At 39.8% G+C, this 22,842-nt stretch overlaps 1 protein-coding gene across 5 annotated transcripts in view; it reads left to right on the top strand.

Annotated features, from left to right (window-relative positions):
- Nucleotides 1-22,842, top strand: part of casz1 (castor zinc finger 1) — a 97,992-nt gene that overhangs the window by 42,321 nt on the left and 32,829 nt on the right. For all 5 annotated transcript variants that reach the window (XM_047367965.1, XM_047367978.1, XM_047367960.1 and 2 more), the window contains exons 2-4: nucleotides 11,217-11,777; nucleotides 18,524-19,424; nucleotides 21,796-21,861. In XM_047367965.1, the coding sequence (XP_047223921.1) occupies nucleotides 11,217-11,777; nucleotides 18,524-19,424; nucleotides 21,796-21,861 (1,528 nt within the window). The remainder of the gene's footprint in view (nucleotides 1-11,216; nucleotides 11,778-18,523; nucleotides 19,425-21,795; nucleotides 21,862-22,842) is intronic.

The following is a 22,842-nucleotide window of genomic DNA, read 5'->3' as shown; positions in this document are numbered from 1 at the left end:
ACCTAAATGTTGCTGTTTTAGCTTGTGACTATCATTTTTAGTTCAGTTCAAACTTTTTTTCTGTAAAAGCACAACATTTTTGTTGTACTTACTGTGGGTTGTTTTTTTCTCCTTCTTCTTTTCTCAACTGTATGCAAAACATCAACGTGTTTCTCAGAAAAACTGACGTGACCTGCAGCCACTAGACAGAGAACTCGGAGCATGATGCCCTGCAGTCTACAACCCTGCAAACATGCACACATACACTTATTATTGGTCAAAGCCACTCAACATACAGTATATCTTTACAGTGGATTGTATAGCTACCCACATTTCCCCAACCACACAGACACATAGAGGACTCTTGAAAATGTCTTGTGTGATCACAAAATGTTGTTGTCACTTCCATCCTGCCTGTCAGAAAAAGCAGCACAGCGCAAACCAAAGTTGTAGCAAAAACGAGCCACAGCCACAGGGTTTACAAAATCTAAATCCCACGAGCAGGAAGACTCACTCTCTTCACTTCCCCTCATAGCCACGTAAACAGCGTATTTTGATCAAACATTTAACAGTGCTGCATAAAACGGAGATGTGGAATATCAGAAATTTACAGCAAAAAGCAATAAAAATGATTTTCTTTGATAATTTTTAGACAGCCAGAGAAGCTGCTCGGGCTGACATTTTTAACAGGCACCTTTGATTCATTCTCCTGCATGTAAAGTCCAAAAGAGGAAAGTCTCTCAGGCAGAGCAAATGTTTTAATGGTAGCCAGGGATCGATGTTGTCAGCGCAGGCATCCTGTCTGGAAATACGTACTTTTTTTTCTTTGGTTGGGGGGGAGGGTTGTTGTTAATGTCACCTCCTTCTTTCTTTTCAAGGAGAAAAGAGGAGGGAAACAGCATGGAGAAAGAGGAGACAGCACAATCTGTAAGCATGACCGACTGGACAGAATTTAATCACATCAGTTGAATAAAAAAAAAACAATAAAAGGAAACATTAAAATGAAAGTTTAGATTTAATTTCTTAGGTGATGTCCTATAAAATGGGTTGTAGATAATCTTGTATCCGATGGTGATAACTCTCTCTACGACTGCATTTTGTTTCAACCGAGATTAGTCTTGTTAACACTTATTTAAGAACTTTGAAACCGCTGGTCAATTTGCATTGGGTGGTTATTTACACAGGAGTCGATGATTATTTTCACAGAAAAATGGAATTAGGAGGCAGTGCGCCACCAATTATCTTCTTGTGTTTGTCCAGAGTAATGCAGAGTAACTATCTCATATAAAATCAAAGTGATTTTAAAAGTAAAAATATAATAGTTTAAGCAAACCCATTTATTTTTCATTTTTCAGCTGCTCTTGTATTTGGTACTTACTCTGACCGAAGATTAGTTGATCCCGGAGGCTGAAGCTAATAATTAGTCCTAGAGGGAAAGCTGACTTATACTGTTATAAAACAACTCTAGTCACCATAATTTATTGGTTCAAAAAATAAGTTAAATGCTTAGAGGCTGAAGTTAACAGCTAGACCCAAGTTGACTTCAACCTTCTTCACACACTTATCTCAAAAACCTCATTGTAGTTTAGGCAAACAGCATTTTATGAACCTTTAAACCCATTGTCAGGTTTGCATTGGAAGGTTATTTTCACAGAATGATTAATCTCTGTGAAGCATGTACTGAGCATGGAACATGTGAAATATATCTAATCATGTGTCTCATATAAAAGAAACTTCAAATGTTCCATTTTCAGAACGTGTTTCACACAAGAAGATCATTGATGGCGCACAGCCTCCAACCTTCATTTGCAGTGTACGTAATCATCAGCATCTGTGTAAATAACTGTTCAAAGCAAACATGACGACTATTTAAAAGTTCATAAAATGGTGTTTGCATAAACCGCTATGACTGTTGAGGGGATGGAGTTGGTAGAAATCTGCTTTAGTTTCAGCTGCTCTCTGACTAGCTGTTAGCTTCAGCTTTCAGCAACAGCATTTAGAGTTAGCTACTGCATTTTCTGAACTATCCCTTTAAGGTGCAGTTTCATTCACATGGCCCTTGTGTCTGAAAATCTAATTTGAAACATAACCTTGGAAATCAATTAAGAAGATGAAGAGTAGATGAGGAAAATGAAACATCCTCTTCGTCCCCTTTTTTCCTTTTCCCTACTTCTCTTTTTCTTCCCTCTACTCAGGAGAGACTTGAATCTGCTCATCAAAACACCTCTAGTAGCAAAGAAGCTTTGTCAGCAGTGTTTTAATTTAATTTATTTTTCTTTTTTTAACAGCACAGTGCCTTATATGCTGTCAAAATGTCTTAAGAGTCTTATTAAAGAAATGCCACAGCTCATTTCCTTGTAATTCAATTCATATGCTGTTGAAAGAGGGCATGTCTAAAGATCTAAACAGCTTTGCTTTTTAGGCTTCACATTAGGGGTTATCTGTGAGAGCTTGTCATTGATTGACATTATCAGGCCTGACAGGGCCTCATATCAAGGTTAACCTCATGGACAAGAGTGCCACCCGAGTGGACACGCAGAGCGCTCGCCCTCGCCCACACTACAGTCTGGCCTAACTTCCTGATGAGAGAGATGCCACGTACACATGCCGGTTTCATTTGTGTGTGTAAGCCAGGTGGAGACTTCCAGTCTTAATTGATAACTAATGGAGCAGCATGTGCTGAGTTTACCTTGGAGGATTGACGTTTCGAGTATGCGTGTGCGAGACAGTAAAGATGGCTCGTTCAGCTGTGGAAGTTCTGGAGTCTGATGAAATAAACACGGTCCCAAAAATAATAATAGTAATAAACACACAATGACACACAGCAGTCTTCCTGACCTTTTGGGTAAACCGGTCCCCTTTCCCTCACTACAGGAAAAAAATCCATCTGACTGAGACTATATGAGCACACATCGCCCTCCTCCTTCCCAACAAGCCACTAAGGCAAAGAGAGATCCCCGTGACCAAAATACAACTGAAGCAGTTAATCTGTACAGATATTAGCTCAAGGGCCCTCGAGAGGTGCACTACCGATCCCCCTCTTCACTGTACTATACACTGCCTCGCTCTCGCGCCAGCCGTGGGGGAGGGACACAGGGGTCGTCTGCTCATTTACCATGCCGGTTGGCTTATCAAATTGCACTCCTGGTGTCGTGAAACGACAGTCTCAAACGCAAGTCTCAAAACAAAGCAGCGAGAATAGATTTCCCCTGTTTCGGCCCTGCGGAGGGCACAGGGATTGCGCGCGCTTGTGTGTTTTTTAAAAGCAAAGTTCTCCCCTTCTGCTGCCACGCTCACAAATTAAGTAATCATCTAGTGCCAGCTGGGAGTCCAGATTTGATGTACAATTTTAACAAGTTCACAGAGCGTTCTGCAATTTACCCTGAGCAGCAAACTGAATAAAAGTTGGCTGTTTTGGTGCGCCACTGTCAGGATGATTCTTGTCACTCATGTCAGTGTTTTTTAACTCCCCTTTAACCATTTTAGATTGCTTGTCCTCTGCTCTGGAAAAACCATAATTACCCTGTTTGTGATTAAGCCAGAGGGCGGATTTGTCCTCAGATCTTAACTTTCCTGCCTGATTGCCCTCAAGTTCAGTGTCTTTCTTCCTCCATCTGCGCTCGAAATACACATTGTTTTCCTCAGCCTATTGTCCCGTGCAGTCGGCCAGCGCATCAATGTGGCCCTTTGTTTCTGCCTTTGTCCTGCAGTGCCGTGTTTGTTGTTTTTGCACTGGCATGACGGCATTGTGGCACAGGGCTGAGGGCCTCCTGAATTTGATAACAGCCTGTGAACTGAGCTGGAGCGAAACGATCCAAACGGGTCCTTCAAGGTCAGGAAAACTGCAGACATCGTGCAAGGTCACATCCTGATCTAAAAGCAATAAGTGTGTTATTGATGGGTGAGAGATAAAAAAAAGAAACAAGCAGGCAGATGTGCAAGCAACTGATTAATAATAAAAGAGATGTGTGGGACATAGAGGGGGTACAGTATGAAGCCTTGCTGGTGTGTGTGTGTGTGTGTGTGTGTGTGTGTGTGTGTTCTTGTACCTGTTGCTGAGTGAGAACCATTTTTTGTATTTTTATCGCAAAGTGAGGACATTTTGACAAAGTGAGGACATTTTCCTGGTCCTCACTTTTTCAAATTCCGTTCTTGGGACAGGGGTTAGGTTTAGGACTAGGGTATTAATTGAGTTATTGTTAGGGTTAGGTATTAACTGGTTAGGGTTAGGGTTAGTGTTAGGGTCAGGGTTAGGCACTAAAAATCAAGGAAAATGAATGGAAGTCAATGGAAGTAACAGAAAAGTCCTCATAAAGATAGTAAAACACGGATGTGTGTGCGTGTGTGTGTGTGTGGGTGTGTGTGTGTCTGTGCAGAAATGTTAAAGCCAAGCATTGATCTTTTGCTAAAACCCAAAATATCCAATAGGGATGAAGGGCGTTGAAAGGAAACAAACAAAATATTCTGGTGGCAGTTTCCCGGGTGCAAGGCCTTGCTCTTTAATGCATGAATCATTTCTTATCATCAGTGCAATTTGTGTACAGTGTGAAAGTACCGTTTTAACAAGTACCATAACCAGCTCACTTCTTCTGTTTTGACAGTAATTCATGTATCATATAATCTCATCAACAGCTTGTTTTATGACACAAACAACAGTCAGCCTAGGTTCCCTTTTCCCCCCTTCTCAGTCTCTTTATGAACAATGTGCCCCTTGTATTTTACCTCCTGTGCTATTATCTTTTTATGAAAATAAGCCGGCTGTGGTCTTCTTTTATGCGCCTTTATCGGTTTTTCTCTTGTTCTCCTTTTCTACTCTCACCTTTGCCTGCTCCTCTCCTATATATCACTGTGAAGAGCATTACTGTGTCACAGATTTTTCTATTTTTGCTTTTCTGTCATACTTAAATGTTTCAGATTATCAAATACAATTGTATATCACACAATGTTAACCTGAGTAAGTGAAAAGCAGTTTTCAAATAATGACCTTATTAATTTGAAAACAAAGTTAGTTAAACCATTGGGACTGTTTGAAAAAGTGATCGCCCCCCTGTTAAACTGTGAATTATTCCCTAAAATTAACACATCATGCCCAGATCTAAAGAAATTCAACAAAAATGAAGACACAGCAAAATACAAAAGCCTGTCTCACATTTGCCAAAGAGTGTCTTCTTGATCCTCAAGCTCTCTTTGGTTTTGCAGCGGGGCAATGATCTAAAGAACACCAGCAAATCTCCATCTTAATGGCTAAAAAAGAGGGCCTAGTTAAGGTCTGGACATTAATCAGATTGAAATGCTCTGACATGACCTTAAACAGGCCCTCCATTGGGGCTAAAATAAAACAATTCTATTAAGAAGAATGGTCGAAATTCTTCCACATTGACATGAAAATATTTATTTCCAGGTATCATAAACAGCAGATGTTGCTGTCAAGGGTGTCAAAAAGCAGTTATTAAGTTTAGGGGGCAATTACTTTTTCACCTAGGGCCAGTTGATTTGGAAAGCTTTTTTCTTTAATTACTTAAATCATCATTTGAAAACATTTTGTGTTTACTCAGGTTATCTCTGATATTAAATTTTGTTTGATAAGCTGAAACGTGTACAAAATTGCAAAAACAGAAGAAATCTAAAAGGGGGCAAATACATTTTCATATCACTGTGTACCTGGTAAATGTGCTAAGTGGGTAGAGCCCCAAAGTGTATCAGTCAGGGGCAGATTTAGATCTAAAGGCGGGAAAGAGCTAATTTCCACTCCCAGCCAAATCTGTTGGTTCAGGAACACTGTGTGGGACATGAGGGCTTAGAATTTCCCATTTGCTCTGCAATTTCAATTCACATACATTAGTCTCCCCGCAATGTAAAAGCCACCATAAAAGTCCCCTTTTCCATTCCCCTCTCTTCATAAACTTTCCCTCAGATGCATACCACCCCCAAACCCCCATCTATCAACTAGTTGGCAATGGCATTGTTTTTAATCATCAGAACCTCAAAATTATTATTATCGCTTCTGATGCGGCAATTAAAACTTCAGGTCAGAGGCACAATGAGCGGTGATCAGCAGCCGAGCCGAGAAGTTTTAATTAGACGATCAGAACCATTAATGCACAAAAAAAGGTGTGCGCTGGGAAATTAACGGGAACGTCTTAATCAGGGTTAGCGACTCCGAAGAGGAGTCAAGTGAACAGAGAGCAAAAAACAAATCATTTCCGCACCACTGGGACAAAACTCAATTAAATATGCATGTAGAAAAATGGAAATTTCTCCGCATCTCCTGCACCGACTGTTAGAGAACTGTGGCAAAATCTCACGGCGGGGTCGGCAACCTGCTTATTGTTATTCTTCTGTAATAAAAAATGAGAGAGGGGCCAGATGCTGGGGTCTAGGTGCAGCCGGGGTGGTTGTCCATCAGTATCTTTGCGCTTGACTTGCTCGCGGCTGCTCACTGTTTCCCGGAAAGCGATAGAAGAGGGAAACACTCTCCTCTTGTGAGCCGTGAATTTACAAAAATAAAAATACTGTAATTTTGCAAGCATGTCTGTGTGTGTTGGCCTGCGATTTTCCTGAAATTCGCAGGCAAGCGCGCATACACATGCATCTCCCCTGAGAGGCAGGGACATGAAAGGTTTACTGAGCTACACACCGGGAGCCTTGTTGATTAATCTGCTGAAGGTTCATAAAGTTATAACTAGACTTTTTATTTTTATTTAAAAAAAAAAAAGCTACTTCAACTCTTGGTTGCATATTGTAAAATAATCCTGAGCTGAACAGACATCTCCCAGACCTTGTTTGTATTAATTAACTTAAGATATTGCAGAGGGGGGCGGTTGGGTTGTCCCTGTGTCAGTCATGTTGAAACTCAGCAGGAATCTACAACGGGGCCTGTATCTGTGTTTGATTAGTTGAAGAGATAAGCTTCACTTTAAACAGACAATATCTACCTCTCATATATACAGATCCCCCCCTGTGTGCTCACTTCATACCAACTGAAACTCTGCAGGGAGTTGGACTGTTTGTGGGGCATCCTCGTTCCCTGAATGAACAAAATCAGGTTATTCCATTTTTCATGTGATGTTCCACAAGTTGATTGCATTCCAAAGTGCTTTGGATGTAAGGTGTGGTTGGTAAAGCTGTAACAACTGCAGTTATTTGCAAACGTTTTCACATTTTGTCGTGTTACAGACACAAAATCCAATGTATTTTATAGAGATGTTATGTTTTTGACCAAAGGTGTAAGTGTGCATTTTTATTCAACCCTGAGTCAAAACTTGATAGAAGCACCTTTTCCTGCAATTACATCTGTAAATCATTTGTGGTATGTGTCTACCAGCTTTCTACACCTAGAGACTAATTTTACCCCCATTTTCTTTGGCACAGTAGAACAAGTTCAGTCAGGTTGGATCATCTATGAAGTCTTGGACTTAGGTTTCGACTTTGACTGGGCCACTTGAACACATAAATGTGCCTTGATCTAAACCATCCTATTGTTAACTGGATTTAGGGATGTTTTCCTACTAAAAGGTGAACCTCTAATAGGTTTTCCTTACAGTATTGCTCTGCATTTAACTCCATTCATCTTTCCAACCAGATTCCCAGCTGAAGAAAAGCATCTCCACAACATCCCTCTGCCACTACAATGTTTTACAATGGGAACGAACTAATTAGTGACTTCTGAATCGAACTGGTTGCACAGGGATTTATTAAGGGTATCGGGATGAGGGGGGCTATCTACAATTTCATGCTACAGTGTTCCAATTTTTTACTTGTAGGAACCTTTTATGTATTGTTTTCTTTCCACTTAATATTCATGGACTACCTTGTGTTAGTTTAAATCATAGAATACATTGAAGTTGTGGCCATAACATGACAAAATGTGAAAAAACGAAGGGGTGTAAATACTTTTGAAAATCACTGTACAGTTTACTTTCAGGTCCTTTTTCCATATTCAGCTTTTTTACTGTGTACACTTGCATGAAATATGCACTTCCAACAGCGCTACTAGGATTGAACAAGTTATTCTGGCACATAAACAGACATTCAGCATCAGGATTCAAAGGCTTCAAAATACCTAAGTTGACTTTTTCTTCATGTTTTGGCCTTTTACAGACACTATGTGGCTGCTCTTCTTTGTGGTCCTGCTCTGTTTCCAGTAAAAATAATGTCACTGTTAACATAAGCAGCTGGAAAAATTAGTTTCAGCTGTTGTGTTCTAACCTGCCTGTGTTTTTTTTTTTTTTCAACTCCCAGTGCTTACTGAGGTGTCTCCTCCTTGACAATTAGCACACCGGGCTAAAACAGAGTGTAAATAATGTCCGACGTGTGTGACAGTGTTGTTTTTCTTTCTGATATTCATTAATAAGGCAGAATGCTTACTGGACTCTAGGAGAGGTGGGAGGATCTAGTCCCAGGGGGAAAAGTTGTTCTTTCATGTAGGTCCCTGCAGATTTTATCTCATTGTACGCTATCATGCACACAAACGACTTGAGGTAAACAGCTTAGAGTTTCCATAGCAATCCTTACTGTAAGCAACGGGGGGAAAAAAACTGCTGTGGACAGAAGCCAAAAGCATAAATAATAGTTCAGTTGGCTTTTATAAAGTGCCAAATCATGTAATGTACCTCCTAGAGGGAACTCCTGCAGTATTAAATTTGACCCAAATTATTTTTCAGGTCTAAAAAGAAAAATAATCCATGATATACACTTTTTAGGCCCATGTCATGCTCAGCAGGTACTTGTAATCCACCCATGCCTCTCTCTGTAAACAGAAAACCATACAGCAAAATGTAAAAATGGAAAGAAGCCCCTATTTAGGGGTCATTTCCTACAAGGAGCCTGATATTGCTGAACAAAGGAAGTCGGTAGTTAAAGCACAATATAAAGAAAAAAATTACATCTAAAGCAACACCCATATGACCTTTACCTTCCTCTAGAGTGTATTTCTGGAAAAGATTATTATCATTTTTAATTTATGTCTTTCACTTCCTAATAGTTTTTGCAGCTGATCTTTTTTGTCATCTTTTAAAAAGCTGACCTCTTTCACCCTCCTCCCCTCCCTCTACTGCAATTGTCTTAACACTAAACAGCTCGGTAATGCGTCTCTGATATACGGGGCCCTGAAAACTGCATAACTCCTGAGAGTCATTGTTTCAGAGAGGAAGCCCGCAGTGTAAATACAGTAACTGAGAAAGCATGTGTGGGTTGCGCGGGGTTCATTGTCTGGCGACGGGGGTGATCAGTAAACTGCTTCAAATTGCATATCCTCTAATGATTCCACAGCTTTGCAAAAAGAAAATGAAAACAGGATTTTATGTTGCTCCAATGTGATTTACATAATGCCGGCGGGAGCTCACACATGATTATGCTTGGCTTTATGGCTGAGGGGGAAAATGAAGAGGCTCGTACTCATTGATAGAGAAAGTGGATCGAGCCTTTAAGGTGGAACTTTGTTACCTCAGATATTGCACATTTTTCTATCCTGAAATGGCAGGAGTTTAAATCAGTGTTGTGATTATCTTAAAAAAACGTGTCTAAGATATAACATCAGCATCAAGGGCAATGTCTCCAGACAGCCTTGCAAAAGTCTTAGTTCCCCTTGAGCTTTTCAGATTATGATGCAACCACAAAACGTCTAGGTATTTTTTATGATTGTATGTGATAGACCGACAAAAAGTGGTGCAGAATTTTGAAGTGAAATATGAAAACTGTGGAGTGTTTTTGTATTAAGTCTTTTATTCTGCTACCCTTAAATGAAATCTTTTAAAACCAATTGCCTTAGAAGTCACATAATTAGTAAATGAGCCTCATAATCTCATAAATCCAGTTGTATTCAGTGAGGGCCTCATGGCTTTGTTAAAGAACATTAATGAACAAACGGGATCAGGAAGACAAAGGAACCCAGCAGACTAGTCTAGGAGGACTTTTATCCTGCATCTAAAAGGCTTGTGTTTGTGGAGGAAAAGCTGTACTGCACTGAAAATACTATCCTTACTTACAGTGAAACATGGTGGTGGCTGCATCATGCAGTAGGGATCCTTTTTGTAGAAGGAACAAGGAAGCTGTATTATCATCACCACAATGAAACATGGTGGTGGCAGCATCATGCTGTAGAAATGTTTTTTTTTGTTGTTGTTGCAGACGCAGGGAAGTGGTTTAGAGTTGATTGAAGATGAATAGAGCTAAATTCAGGGCCGCCTTGGAAGAAAACATGCTTTACCCCCCATTTGAACAATGATCCTCCTGGTTAAAGTGTGACCAAATGTTAAAAAGTTGAAGGTGTATGAATATTTTTTCAAGACGCTGTTCTTTACTTGGTGAACAATAATAATTGTATAATAATTCAACAATACTAATTTCAAAAATGCCTTCGAGAAGGTGAACTTTGGTGGCTCTGCAAATGAAGTGAAAGGTAACAGAGTGCAGTTTCTGCCCTAAAAAGGCAGCTCTGGTTATGGAATGTCACAGGCAGCTGTTCCTCCCTCATCAGAGGACATGTTATAAAGATAGCCCCACTTGGATTGAAATAATGCCACCCATTCCTGCCCCAAAGCACACTCTGTCATGTGCTATTGTTCAGAGAGGCCCCAGTGGGGGAAAAATGTTGTGATTTGTTAGGGTACATAGTGTATGGTTAAGTAAAGATATATAAAATACAAAGACTTCAATTTATCTGACATTTTATAATCTTCCCAGCCTATTCTCTGGATGCAGTGTAGATTTCACCAAATGCCCAAAAGGGCTAAGCGTTTCTACTCTTCGATCTTGACAGTTTAAACGCTGTGCAGCCCCCCCCCCCCCCCCCCCCCCCCCCCCCCCCACTCAGTGTCAGGTCCACAGACTCTTGAGGTGAGAGTAAAGATAACATTTCACAATGTCTATATAGCACTGTCATGTGAAGGATTATGTAGCCATGTACATGCTGCTTGTAGTACTGTAGGGGGTCTGATACATATCTCCCTGTGGCTTAGGCTGCTTGTGCTGTTGCTCTCTATTTTTCCACTGTGTTAAAACTCGACCAAAAATATGTTTTGAGTCCTTCCAGCTTTCTGCTGTTGTTTTCAGCTACTATTGGGAGGAATTAATGTCATCAGCTACTGTTTTCTGTGCCACCATTTTCCCCATTGTGGTGCTAAACATTGGTTTAAACAACCTTAGCCCTGGTAATCATTAAATAACATCAGCCTCTCATGTTCATAACTGTGTTTTGCTTACCTTGCATTTCTATCTGTTTCTCTTTTTTCCATCAGCTGAGAGGAGTTTATGCACTGACACAACCTCAGGAAAACCCAAGATGGCCGCCAAAAGGAAAGGTGGCCTAAAACTCAACGCTATCTGTGCCAAACTCAGCCGCCAAGTGGTCTTCGACAGCAGCTCCCAGAACGCAGAGGGAGATCAGAGCGTAGCAGAGAACAGCGAGAGAGGCAGTTCCTACTACGACGACAACGAGACCAACTTCCCTGAAAGCCTAAACCTCAGCCAGAGCCTCGAAGAGGATCAGAAGAGACGCGAGGCCATAGAAAAATGGGTCAACGGCGAGTATGGGGATGAGCCGCCGGCTCCTGACGAGGAGCAGGACCACGAACTCAGAGTCAGCAATGATGAAGATGGCCCTCCTGAGGGCGTCTACATGGTACAACCTAAAGGCTGCAGTGATGAAGAGGACAATGGTGAGGAGCCTGAGGCCACAGTGGGCTCACAGGATGGCAGTTACCATGATGATAAAGAAACCGAAGAGAGGCCTCCTAAGGACAACAGCTACATGCCACCAAGCGAGGCCCAGAGTCGCCAAGCAAGTTTCTCCTCTCCAGGTATGCTGAAGACATCATCAGTGATTTGTAGGGGTACACACATCGAGTTAATGAGACCTTCTCAAGACAAGTTACAAACAATATTTTTTAAATAATACAGTATATGAATATTCATTGAAATACTTTTATTAAAAATGGTGTTTCCAAAGATCTTTAATCAGTGCAGAAAAATATTGTCCAGGTTTGACAAATCCATGGATTCTGTTGTTTTGTTTTCTTCTCTGTTTATTTAATTGCAAGGTGATTCTAATGCTGAATAAGCGCGAGGAAGCTTCAAAGCAGATGGCAGTTTTATCGTTGTTAGCGGCTAACAATTAGCCATTCATCGTATTCTTATAATATCTGCAAATCATATGTATCCTGTTTGTAGCTCCATCATTAATACTTGTTTTCTACCAAGCATCAAAAACACTGCCAAGTAAGTAATTTTAAAGCGGTGAAGGCTTCTTCAGTGTTTATTTAACCGTGGGTTATCGAGAAATATTGTGAGATCTTGTGCCACGGGATCTCGTTACAACCCCCAGTGATTTTATGGTCAGTATTTTTATAGATCTGCAACTAACTTTATCTTAGCTCCACAATAGTTTGCACTCCATAGCATTAAGGGACAAAAGCTTTGATAGTGGAAAGGAAAGGTGATATTGCCACACATCCACATAGGCTTAAGTGTGCCAATTATATGAAAGAGAGGCTCTAGTGTTACAGTATGAATAGCCAGTGACTTTATTACTCTAAAGGCAGCTTTAGTTGGCAGGTCAAGGGGAAAAATAGGAACCTGTTTGGGGTTTACTGTATGAAAAAAAAACTATAATTCATAAAATGGGGAAGGCTGATAAGGCTGGGCCTTCAAACATACTCCCGGCAGCTAAGGGCCAAAAGCACATGGCAGGGCCCGACTAAGCTTCATATTACATCCAGGATTACATACTGAGTCTTTGATTTTTTTTTTCCCTAAGCTCACTAAACTTAGCCACTGCCTAGAGCTGCTCTCTTACATGGAGGTACATGCTTTTTTTCTGCAGCTGTTAAATCCCAGCGATCAGTTGTCAAATAAAGTCAGTAATGCTGTAGTTATACTGCAGTGGCCTATTTAGTGTTTTTTCCCAACCAATTTTTTATGGATTCCTTAATACAACGAGCCCTTGTTGTAAATGACTCATGATGGTCCATGTTTAATTGTGACATGATGTTCCCTTCGTATTACTCACTGATTATCAGACTGATAAAAACCAGCAGGGAGGGAAAAGTTAACGGCGCTAACAGTCTTTTGGAAAAGTGCTGTTTACAGTTGCACACATTGTGACCCTTGAAACTAGACACTCTTTAAGAGAGAGTGTCCTTGTATCGCAGAAGTTAAAACAGAGCTGTAAAAAGGAGAGGAGAAAGACACACACACACACCGACACACTCAGCTTGGTTATAAGAATAGATAAAGCAGTTTCACACAGAGAAGAGAAAGGAAAAAAACAGCAATTTGAAGGCGAAACCGGTTGTTGTGGTGCAAAAACAAGTTTTGTTTTGCGCTCGCTCGCCTCGGTTGAGCTGTTTTTCGGGCTTCTATCTAGGTTTAAGTGTACACCTCAGAGTCGCGTCACATGTACTCACTTTTTTTGTCATCGTCTCTATTTTCTTCTCTTTTTTTGTGCGATTTTTTACTGAACGTGCAGCAGCCGCTCTGGCCACAGTTAGAATCGGGGGCAGGGGCTTCTGAGAAAACAGTGCATGCTTCATTTCAGAGGCTAAAGAAAAAAAGTGCTTTGTGGTTTTAATTAGTCATTTTGTTTATTTCACGGCCTTAAAAGGACCTTGTCTGTGAATATGTTGAAATATTGTGAGTCAGGCTTACACCTTTCTCCCTTGGCTGGCTCCCTTCTTTAAAGCCCAGAAGAAAGCCAGGCGTTTGAAGACAGCAGTGAGAGAGCACCCCGCATCAGTCGCAAATCTCATCTTAGAGTGTTGTTGTTTTTTTTTCTTTTCTTTCCTGAGTTGCTCTTTGTTGATTGTAACTAGGGCATCTATATTGCCATGTTTCTGCTCAGCTCACAATTAAAACATTTTTTCTCCCCTCTCCCCACTTTCTTTCCCTCTCTCCATCTCTCTCTTTCTCTTTCTCACCGCTGTCTTTCAAAGGCTGATGTGGAGTGCACATAATTATGCATATAAACATAGTGGCTTAATTATCTCTCACAACATCAGTGACAATGTAATTAACAAACATTGCAAGATCAATGAGAGAAACTGCGACCTTCAAAACATTTAACTCCTCACATCGAGGCATCGCACGGATTTCCTATCAGTGCAAAACCCCAGAATACTTTTCCTAGATAATTTAGATGTCGCATTAAAGCCCTCTTAAGCCAGTCATTGGAAAAAGACAACAATGAATTAAAAATTATGAAACAAATGATAGAGATGCTCAGAGCGATGGATCAAACAGGCTTGACCATGACTTCCATTTGTTATTCTGGGTTCACCCTAAAAGGTTATTATTCATTTCAAGCTATTTCAAAGCCCCCTCCCTCTATTTACTGCCTGTTAATTAACTGAGCAAACAGTGTGGAAGTTTTAAGCCCTGCACATTTTTTTTTTTGTGCGACAAATTACATCAAACAAATGTACATAACGTCATTTATTTATTGCAACTCTTTATTAGCTCAGCCTCCGTCTGCGGGCACTTTAAAAAGTGCAAACAAACTAATTCAGTGATATGAGCTAAATAGCTTTTTTAAAACTATATTAAAATTACCTCAGGACCCCCCCCCCCCCAAAAAAGAAAAATCCATTTGATGAAGCAGGTACGGCCTTTTGAAGCCAAGCATTTTAAACAAATATCTGCAGAACACCCTTCAGATTAGTCCATTTATAGCTGCCGGCTTACATTTTTATCATCAGCGACACCTTCTGCTCTTGGTGCAGTGGACGCTAAGGCCACGGCACACTCTGATGACCATTTTTGGAAAGCAAATGGAGATATAATGCTCATCTGTTATCATATCTGTGAGGGAAAATGTGGCCTAATTGCCTCAAATACAGACAAGGCAGGCCTGTAGCTTTCTGCCAGAGAGAGAGCAGATGAAAATGTCAAATAGGTTAAAGCAGATGAAAAAGAAAATTATTTAGTTCTTTATTCATTATTTTTTCTTAAGCCAAAAGGGGCCGAGTTGGGCCACAATCCCCACACACAATGTAAAGTTTTCCACCTGGTGTCACATGACATTAATAGGAGGTAGATAGCAGCTGAGTAGAAGACTCATTTACATGCCGTTTTAGAAAGGTTATCTCCTCTCGGTTCCAGCAATAATCCCTTCAAGTCCAGTCATTTGCCTTTCAGTGATAGCACATCACGCGATCCGGCTTATTTCTCAACAAAAGGGATGAGAAAAAAAAAAAAAAAGAAAAACATTTGTCAAATATGAAAAAGAAGGATGCAGAGGAAGAAGCAAATTCTTTATCACCGCTGAAATATGAAATCCTTTTTAATTTGGCAAAGTAAAAATTTATATATGTACAACCGGCTAAGCTGTTAGCAAATCTGGTTAAAAAACAACTAAAATGCATTCTTTTTTTAACTTTGTCACATTTTGTCATGTAAACATAGACCAATAAGTAGTGCATAATTGTGAAGTAATACACAATTATCTTTGTTTATACCAGAAATCTATAATAGAAATCGGTGTGAACTTGCAGTAACCCCCATTACTCTGATACCCCTCAAAAAGTGTCTGAGAGATGTTGAAATCTTGAGATATGATTCTATAACTTAGTCCAGCTTTAGATTTTCCACACCTTTATTAATGACCTGGTTGCAATGGATTTTATTTAGGGGCACCAGAGAAACCTCTACACCAGTTATAAGTCTTTTCCAGCCTCTAACAGGTTTTCTTCCATGATTGCCCTGTATTTAGCTCCATCTGTCTTCCTATCAACTCTGACCAGCATCCCTGTTCCCAGTGAAGAGAAGCATCCCCACAGCATGATGCTGCCACCACCGTGTTTTGACATGCGAATGGTGTGTTCGAACTTCATTCATGAAACAGCTGTATTAATGCTGAGATTAAGCGGATTCTCTTTATTAATTAAGTTACTTCTAAAAGGGAATTAGTTTTACTGGATTTTATTCAGGGATATTAAAATAAATGCAGATGAATGCAAATGCATTTGACTTTTCAAGTCAAAACTGGTAAGAAAGTGTGAAAACTATGTATTTGTTTCTTTCCATTTTACACTTATGCACTACTTTGTGAAGTTCTGTCACATAAAATGAAAACACATGTTTGTGGTTGTTATTGGGCAGAAAATGAGAAATATATATATTTTTTTAAATATCAATACTTTGCAAGGCACTCAGTTTTTTTAAAGTATTTTTAAGTATATTCAAACTCCTAGATTTGTGGGTGGGACTGCCCTAACTTTGGAGCAATATGATATACTGTATGGATAGTTGGATGGATATGATATGATGTGACTTGAGAACCGCCTTATAAATACAAACCAATAATATCTAGCCAAGATAATTCAAACATTTGTCCTTTTTAAATTGACTATTACAAATTTATTCCCAATTATGTTTAATGCCATCAATATTGGTTAAAGAAAAATGTTAATGTGAGATCCAGTATTAAACTGCAGAGTAAACAGTTGTATTTACACAGTGTCACTGTGGTTTTAGTACATGTGAAAACACGATAGATTTGACTAGCTGATCTGTGGCAAACATGTTGGTATTTCCTCTCAAATATCTGATCTATTTCTCCTAAAAATTTCATGGCGCTTCGATCCACTAGATCCTATTTCATACCGACCTACAGAGTACAGAAACAACCCCAGCCGTGGCAAGTGGAAATTTAGGGATTATTTTACATGCTGCATAGGAGATGTAAAGAGCAGGGCCCAGGGACTGATTTAGCAATAACTGAGAAATATGAGACAAGAACAGAAGTATTTGCGTATTAATTACCTCGGATGGAGGGCGGTATTACCTCCTGCCAGCTCATGTGTGCACTGGTGATGAAAACAGCTGTAAAACAAAATTTTAAAAAAGGATTTTGGATCTTGTCCATGTGACCGTGCCAAGTCAGTGAGTGAGTAAAGGAGGTCGAACATAGCACTGTTGAAATGATCATCTGTTCTCAAATCCTGCCTAATGTGCAGAGTTACTCAAGAGGAGACATTTGGAAATGAGTCAGATCTGTAAAAACAAGGCATCTCCTGAATATTTCCTATTTTCTTTTTGCTTTTTTCTTACTCCCTTTTTTCTCTGCAGCATTTCTTCTTTACACAAGCTTCTGTTCTTCATGCAAAGATTGATACGTACACTGCTTTCAGGTTCAAATCAACCTTTTCTTTCCGCCACTTTCTGGCCACTTATTCTAACCTGGATCACAGTTAATGAGGCAGAATTAATATCCACATAATGCAATTAAACTATACATTGACTGTATTTTTCCTGTGTCCTTCGGGACGTTGTCCAATTTAATGGAGTCCTTAAGTAAAATTATGTTTTAGTTCGGAAATGAATAAAAAGATTGTTCTTTGCACTTTTGAAGGTGACACAATAATTATCTTTGAAGGTGCTTCTTAGTTTCTAAAACAATAAATAGACAAATAAATAAATAAACAATTTATTAACTTCTTTAGTGTTTCATTTGTATATTTCTTGCAAAAGAAAAGAAATTACATACAGCACCCTCCATATGGCTCTGGTAAAGATGTGTAAACATTCTTTTAATAAGTAATCCATGACTGTTTGTTAGCCTGGAGTATAAATTTGATTTGGCACAGACTATGTCTTCTAGCCACTCTTCAAAATGACAAAGACTTGAGACTCCATTCCAGTAAGGCACATTTGTGTTGATTTTCTTAAGTTGGGAAATGGCGAAAAGAAAAACTACTCTGCTAAACCTGCCCATAATTACAGCAAAAGCACTGATTAAAAAGTTTAAAACAACTAATGATTGTAACAGACGAGGTTGGTTGAGGACCTAAGTATATAATGCCACCATTCAAAGTGAAGAGAATAGTAAAAATGGTAAAAAAAAAAAACTAAACCTCAGTGTTAGAGAACTATGTGAGACTGCAATAAAACAATTCGTTTTATTGCAGTGGCACAAACATTTGTGGTGTCACTAAGGGTGGAGCATTTAGAGAGCATTTAGTAAAAGAAAGTCTAAATTTAGATTTTATTTTGACAAGCAATATATTGTAATTGTCAAAAACAGATTTCTGAATGTGGGATGAACAAAAAAAGTGTCTTCATCCAACACACACTTTGGTACAGTTACCTGCAAAATTTGCACGACTGACACAGCAAGCAAAACAGGAAGAGCCTGAGGCTGTTTGATTGTAGACACATAAATTCACAGGCATTTACAGATGTTGTTACGTGCACTGCAGGCAAACTTTTCCTGTTGTTAGATTTGCTAGAGTGTCTTTAGTACAAGAACAGTGCTTTTTTTGACATGTATTAATTAGGTAGAGGAGCATTTCGGAATATGTGTTTTTAGCTAGCCTATTTGGTTAGCAAAACATTCACCATTGTTGGAGCCTAATTTGTTTGTAACTAACCAATTAGGGACAACTATCTGGCAAGTAATGGCATGATCAATGCACATATGGCATTTATAGTATGGTCTAATTATATTAATACAATACATATACAATGACTCTTTCAGTTTTATGTGTTTTAAAGGACCAATTTTTAGGGTATTGAACAATGTATGTGACGTCTCTTTATTTTCTTTGTGCAGGAGAAGCTTCAGCCTTGCGGGATTATGCTGTCAACACCATGAATAAGTTTCTTGGAATGTTTGGTTATGATGACCAGCAGGTAAGGGATGAGGTGACCAAGAAGATCAGCTTTGACAGTCTCAAAGCTGCTACCTCAGACTCCTCGACCCTCAGCAATGCAGAGGACTCACGTAGCCCTCGTTTCTCCAAGTACGAAGAATACATCCGCAAGCTAAAAGCTGGTGAAGCCCTCTCTTGGCCCATGCATGCTTCCCCACCCAAACCGGATGACCTCAACTCTAAACTGGCCCAAGAGAAGAGCACTACGATGCTCCAGAGTGCCAGTTGCCTACCGGGTGCTGAGGGACAGATCTACTCCTCCAGCCTGGATCATAAACAGTCGGTAGCACCTCAGTTGGGTAATTCTCATCCACACAATTCCTCCAACGTGCAGAACATGGCCTCCCGAGCCTCCAAATACGATTTCTTTATTCAGAAGCTAAAGATGGGTGAGAGTTTGCAGCAGCAGAATGGCAATGCTTACAAGCGACCGTCCAAGTACGACCTGGAAAACGTCAAGTTTCTGCACCTGTTCAAACCTGGTGAGGGCAACCCCGACATGGGTGGCGCTATCGCCTTTAAGACTGGCAAAGTGGGTCGCCCTTCCAAGTATGACATCCGAACAATTCAGAAGCTAATACCAGGAAATCCAGAAAGTTCTCTTATCCCTAACGTACTGGCTACGGCACCAGGAAACCATGGGGCTCCTGGGGTCCCCGCTGTTGGCACAGCCGGAGCCAGCATTGTTCCAGGGCTTACAATGGACCAGGCAGGACACTTAAACTTCAACGCAGCTGATTATATAAAGTCCAGCTTTTCGAAGACTGACTCCATAACCACAGGCACTGTGTCATCAGTGAAGTAAGTGTGTTCATTTGCATTATCATGTGATACCAAAAACCATCTCGTCATTGTTTTTTGTTCAAAATCCAACCAGAACAGATATTTCAAAATTTAATTGAATTTGTAATCATACTGATCCCACAGATACACTAGCTTAGCACTAAGCACTAAGCTAGTTCAGTTGTTGAAGTTTCCCTTAAAACAATTAAAATAGCTTTCTTTAAGACCACTTGCCCTTTCCTCTCAGTCTTAAATTTCTTTATTTTACATTTTAAGTTTCATGGAGGCAGAACAATCAAGAGCGATGTGTTGTTTTTCTTTCTAGCTTACAAAATGATAGCAGGCACGAGCAAAGTAGCCCCCTGCATATCCTGCCTATACACTACAAATAGATTTATTTTTAAATCTCTGCTTCTCTCACTAAAAAACATTACCTACACATTCAAATGCAGCAGACAATCTGTTTGTAGAATATCTCTATGAGTGTAGACAGGATCTGAGTTTGCATCCTAGACGTCTGAAACATTTACAATGCTGACAAAGTCATGAAAAAAAACCAGCTAAGATTCTGTGTAGGTCAAGTTTGGACAGGCTGTATCTAAATAGATATGTGGTTTATCAAGAAATTGAGGAACAAGAAAACAAAAAAAAGTTGTAACATTGCTGACTGGAACACAATGACACTATATGCACCATAAACCTCACTCCTTTGCCCTGTTATCTACCTGTCACTGCATGTAGATGTCCATTTAGTTGGTTTTGAAGTATTTGGATAAAAAAAAAAAAAACGCACCAACAAAATTATAAATACAACATTATGTTCCCTTTATCAACGATTTTACAAAGAGTCATAATTTAGGACCTTTTTGATAAAAAAAAAAAGGAGATGAAATAATGCTTGTTGATTCCCTTCGTCTATGTAGGTGCCTCTCTTCAAAAAATACATTTTAACATTCTGTTTTAGTTACTGCATCTAAACTAAACACTAATTACACAACAAATCCTTCTTTTTTAAGTTGACTACCATAATTGAACAATTCCAAACACAAATTTCTGTTTTCTTTGCACCAGTGCTCTCTGAGTGGAGACCCCTCAGAGCTAATGTGAAGCTCACATACACTTGAACTGTTTCTGTGAGTCAGTTAGCCAAACGCAAAGGTAATTGCTACCTCCGTAGTGTGAAACAGTGCATAACGCCCAATATATCCACAACATTATGAGCTGCAAAGGTGCATGAAGTGTTTACTCGCCGTAGCACTCCATGGAGACTGATTTAGCACAGTCATCGCAAAGTGACTGACTTCTTTCGTTTGGCTAGGGTGTAACAACTCTCTCTTTAATTACTTCGGAGCCATGGCTAACCTCCCGGTGAGTCGCAGGGGCCGGCTCATCGCTGCCTGATGAGGGCACTTTAAAGGAAGCAAACGAGGGGTTTGGGGAGCTCACCTACAGTTGTGTGCATTAGCAGTAGGAAGGAACTTCCAGAGTCCGTTTGATTGGTTGTGACCCCGTCTCTACTCAGCCAGGACCTATCAAAGACACTGTTTAAGAGCCCTCAGGCACCTCTCCCTTAAGCTTTGGCCTTTGCCAGGTTGGGGGCTCTGTGAAGCGGCAGTGCTGGCTAACTGACCCAGTCTGCTGCTTGTAGTACACGAGAAGGAGAAGGAGCGCTGGGTAAAATGTTTGGCAATGTATCCTCCCCTCTGGGCCAGATTAACCTCAGGTCATCCCCTGTGTGGAGCCGCTCACATTGAGCTAAATGCCACTTGCTGAGCTGGAGCAAACACAACCAAATCTCTATTAGGGTTTTGTATTCTGCTGCCAGCTTTATGAAAGAAATCACAACACAGGTGACAAAGGGAAAACACCATTCCCCTGCGTGCCTCTGTAATGTGATGAATTCCTCTTTATTTCCTGCCTTGAAATGAATTTGTTTGAGTTGAAACTTAACACTATATATATCCGCTTCTAGAGTTGTCTTACATCTTTGTTTAAAGTGATTCCAGGCTGATTGCAGCAAACTTGACATCCACATTAGAGCCAAGGTCTCTGGAGATTATCAGGAAAGACTTTTTTTTAGATCTTTTTTTAATGTCCCTGTTATCCAATTTTGCATTGCGTCCCCACAATAAAAGATTAATGTCCTTTTGCTCCTGTAATTTGGACTTTGATTGGTTGGGAGTCAGTGCATTGCGTCAAAGTGTGCACAATCTATCCTTGATTCATTCCATGCCTGAAAATGCGGTTATGCCACAAGAAAATACATATTGATAGTGCAGTGTTTGGGAGTGGCTTGTAAGTAAATATTGTGTCAGTTCCTTCTTATTAACAACCGACAGGCCTACCTCACTATTAATCCTGTCTGTTTTTGTGTTTGCTCTTGCATTAGAAATGGTCTGCCGCCTGATAAACCCGCCACTGACGACGTCAACCTCTACCAGAAATATATTGCCAGGTATGCAAATCCCTCTTTGTGCAAAAATTGATAGAAATTTGCTCAAAACATAAAGAGATCTTTTTGAAATCAACTGATGCAGCACTTTGATCTTCCAAGTAATTACACTAGTAGGAAAATGATCTATAGGAAGCCTTATAAAAGTGCAGTTAAATGCTGAGAGGAAATGGAAAGAAAACCAGCAAAAGAGAGAATTAGACTGTGATGTACAAACATTTGCATAACATACATGTATTATTTATTATTTGTAGTGAAGATAAAAATTTGAAAACTATGCAGGGTTTCTTTTAAGATCTTAACATATTTTCTTAATCAAAAATGTGAGTCATTTATAGCAATTATTATTGCCGAAATGGCTTACCACACAGGACATTGTTTGATAAGGGCAGCATGATCTTTTTCAGGATTAGGACCACCTTAGTGTGAAAATGACCAGTCAAACCTTAGCTGAATTAGTCTACATTGACTGTAGGTTCTTTAAAACAAAATTTGCTTGGTTTGTAACACTAATCATGATATGATAAAAGAAAATATTGGGTGCAGAAGGAGGGGCTTCCCCAGGGTGTTATTCATATAAAAACTGTCACTTGGCTCCAGGCCTATTCATATCCACATTTTGTACCCATGAACATAGATCATTGTTTCTTTTTCTTTGTTTTAATGGATCTCAGTGCCATGTTTGACACAGTTGATCATGACATACTAATTCATAGATCAAAGATCATGTGTGGGGTTCCTCAGGGCTCCCTTCTTGGGCCACTGTTATTTAGTATCTATTTGCTCCCACTATCTTAGATTATGGGGTACATAATATCTCTTACCATACATATGACTAATGACTTTATACTTTTCTGTCACCACATGACCTGTACAATTACTGAATCACTGTGTAAGTAATATCAATGTCTGGATAGGTCAAACAAAAGTCAATGTTTTGGTTCCAGTCCCAGTTAGAGGTAAACAGCTAAACAATTATCTGTT

This window comes from Girardinichthys multiradiatus, chromosome 1 (assembly GCF_021462225.1).
Source record: "Girardinichthys multiradiatus isolate DD_20200921_A chromosome 1, DD_fGirMul_XY1, whole genome shotgun sequence".
In the NCBI taxonomy this organism is placed as follows: domain Eukaryota; kingdom Metazoa; phylum Chordata; class Actinopteri; order Cyprinodontiformes; family Goodeidae; genus Girardinichthys; species Girardinichthys multiradiatus.
This window is presented reverse-complemented; position numbering and strand designations above follow the sequence as displayed.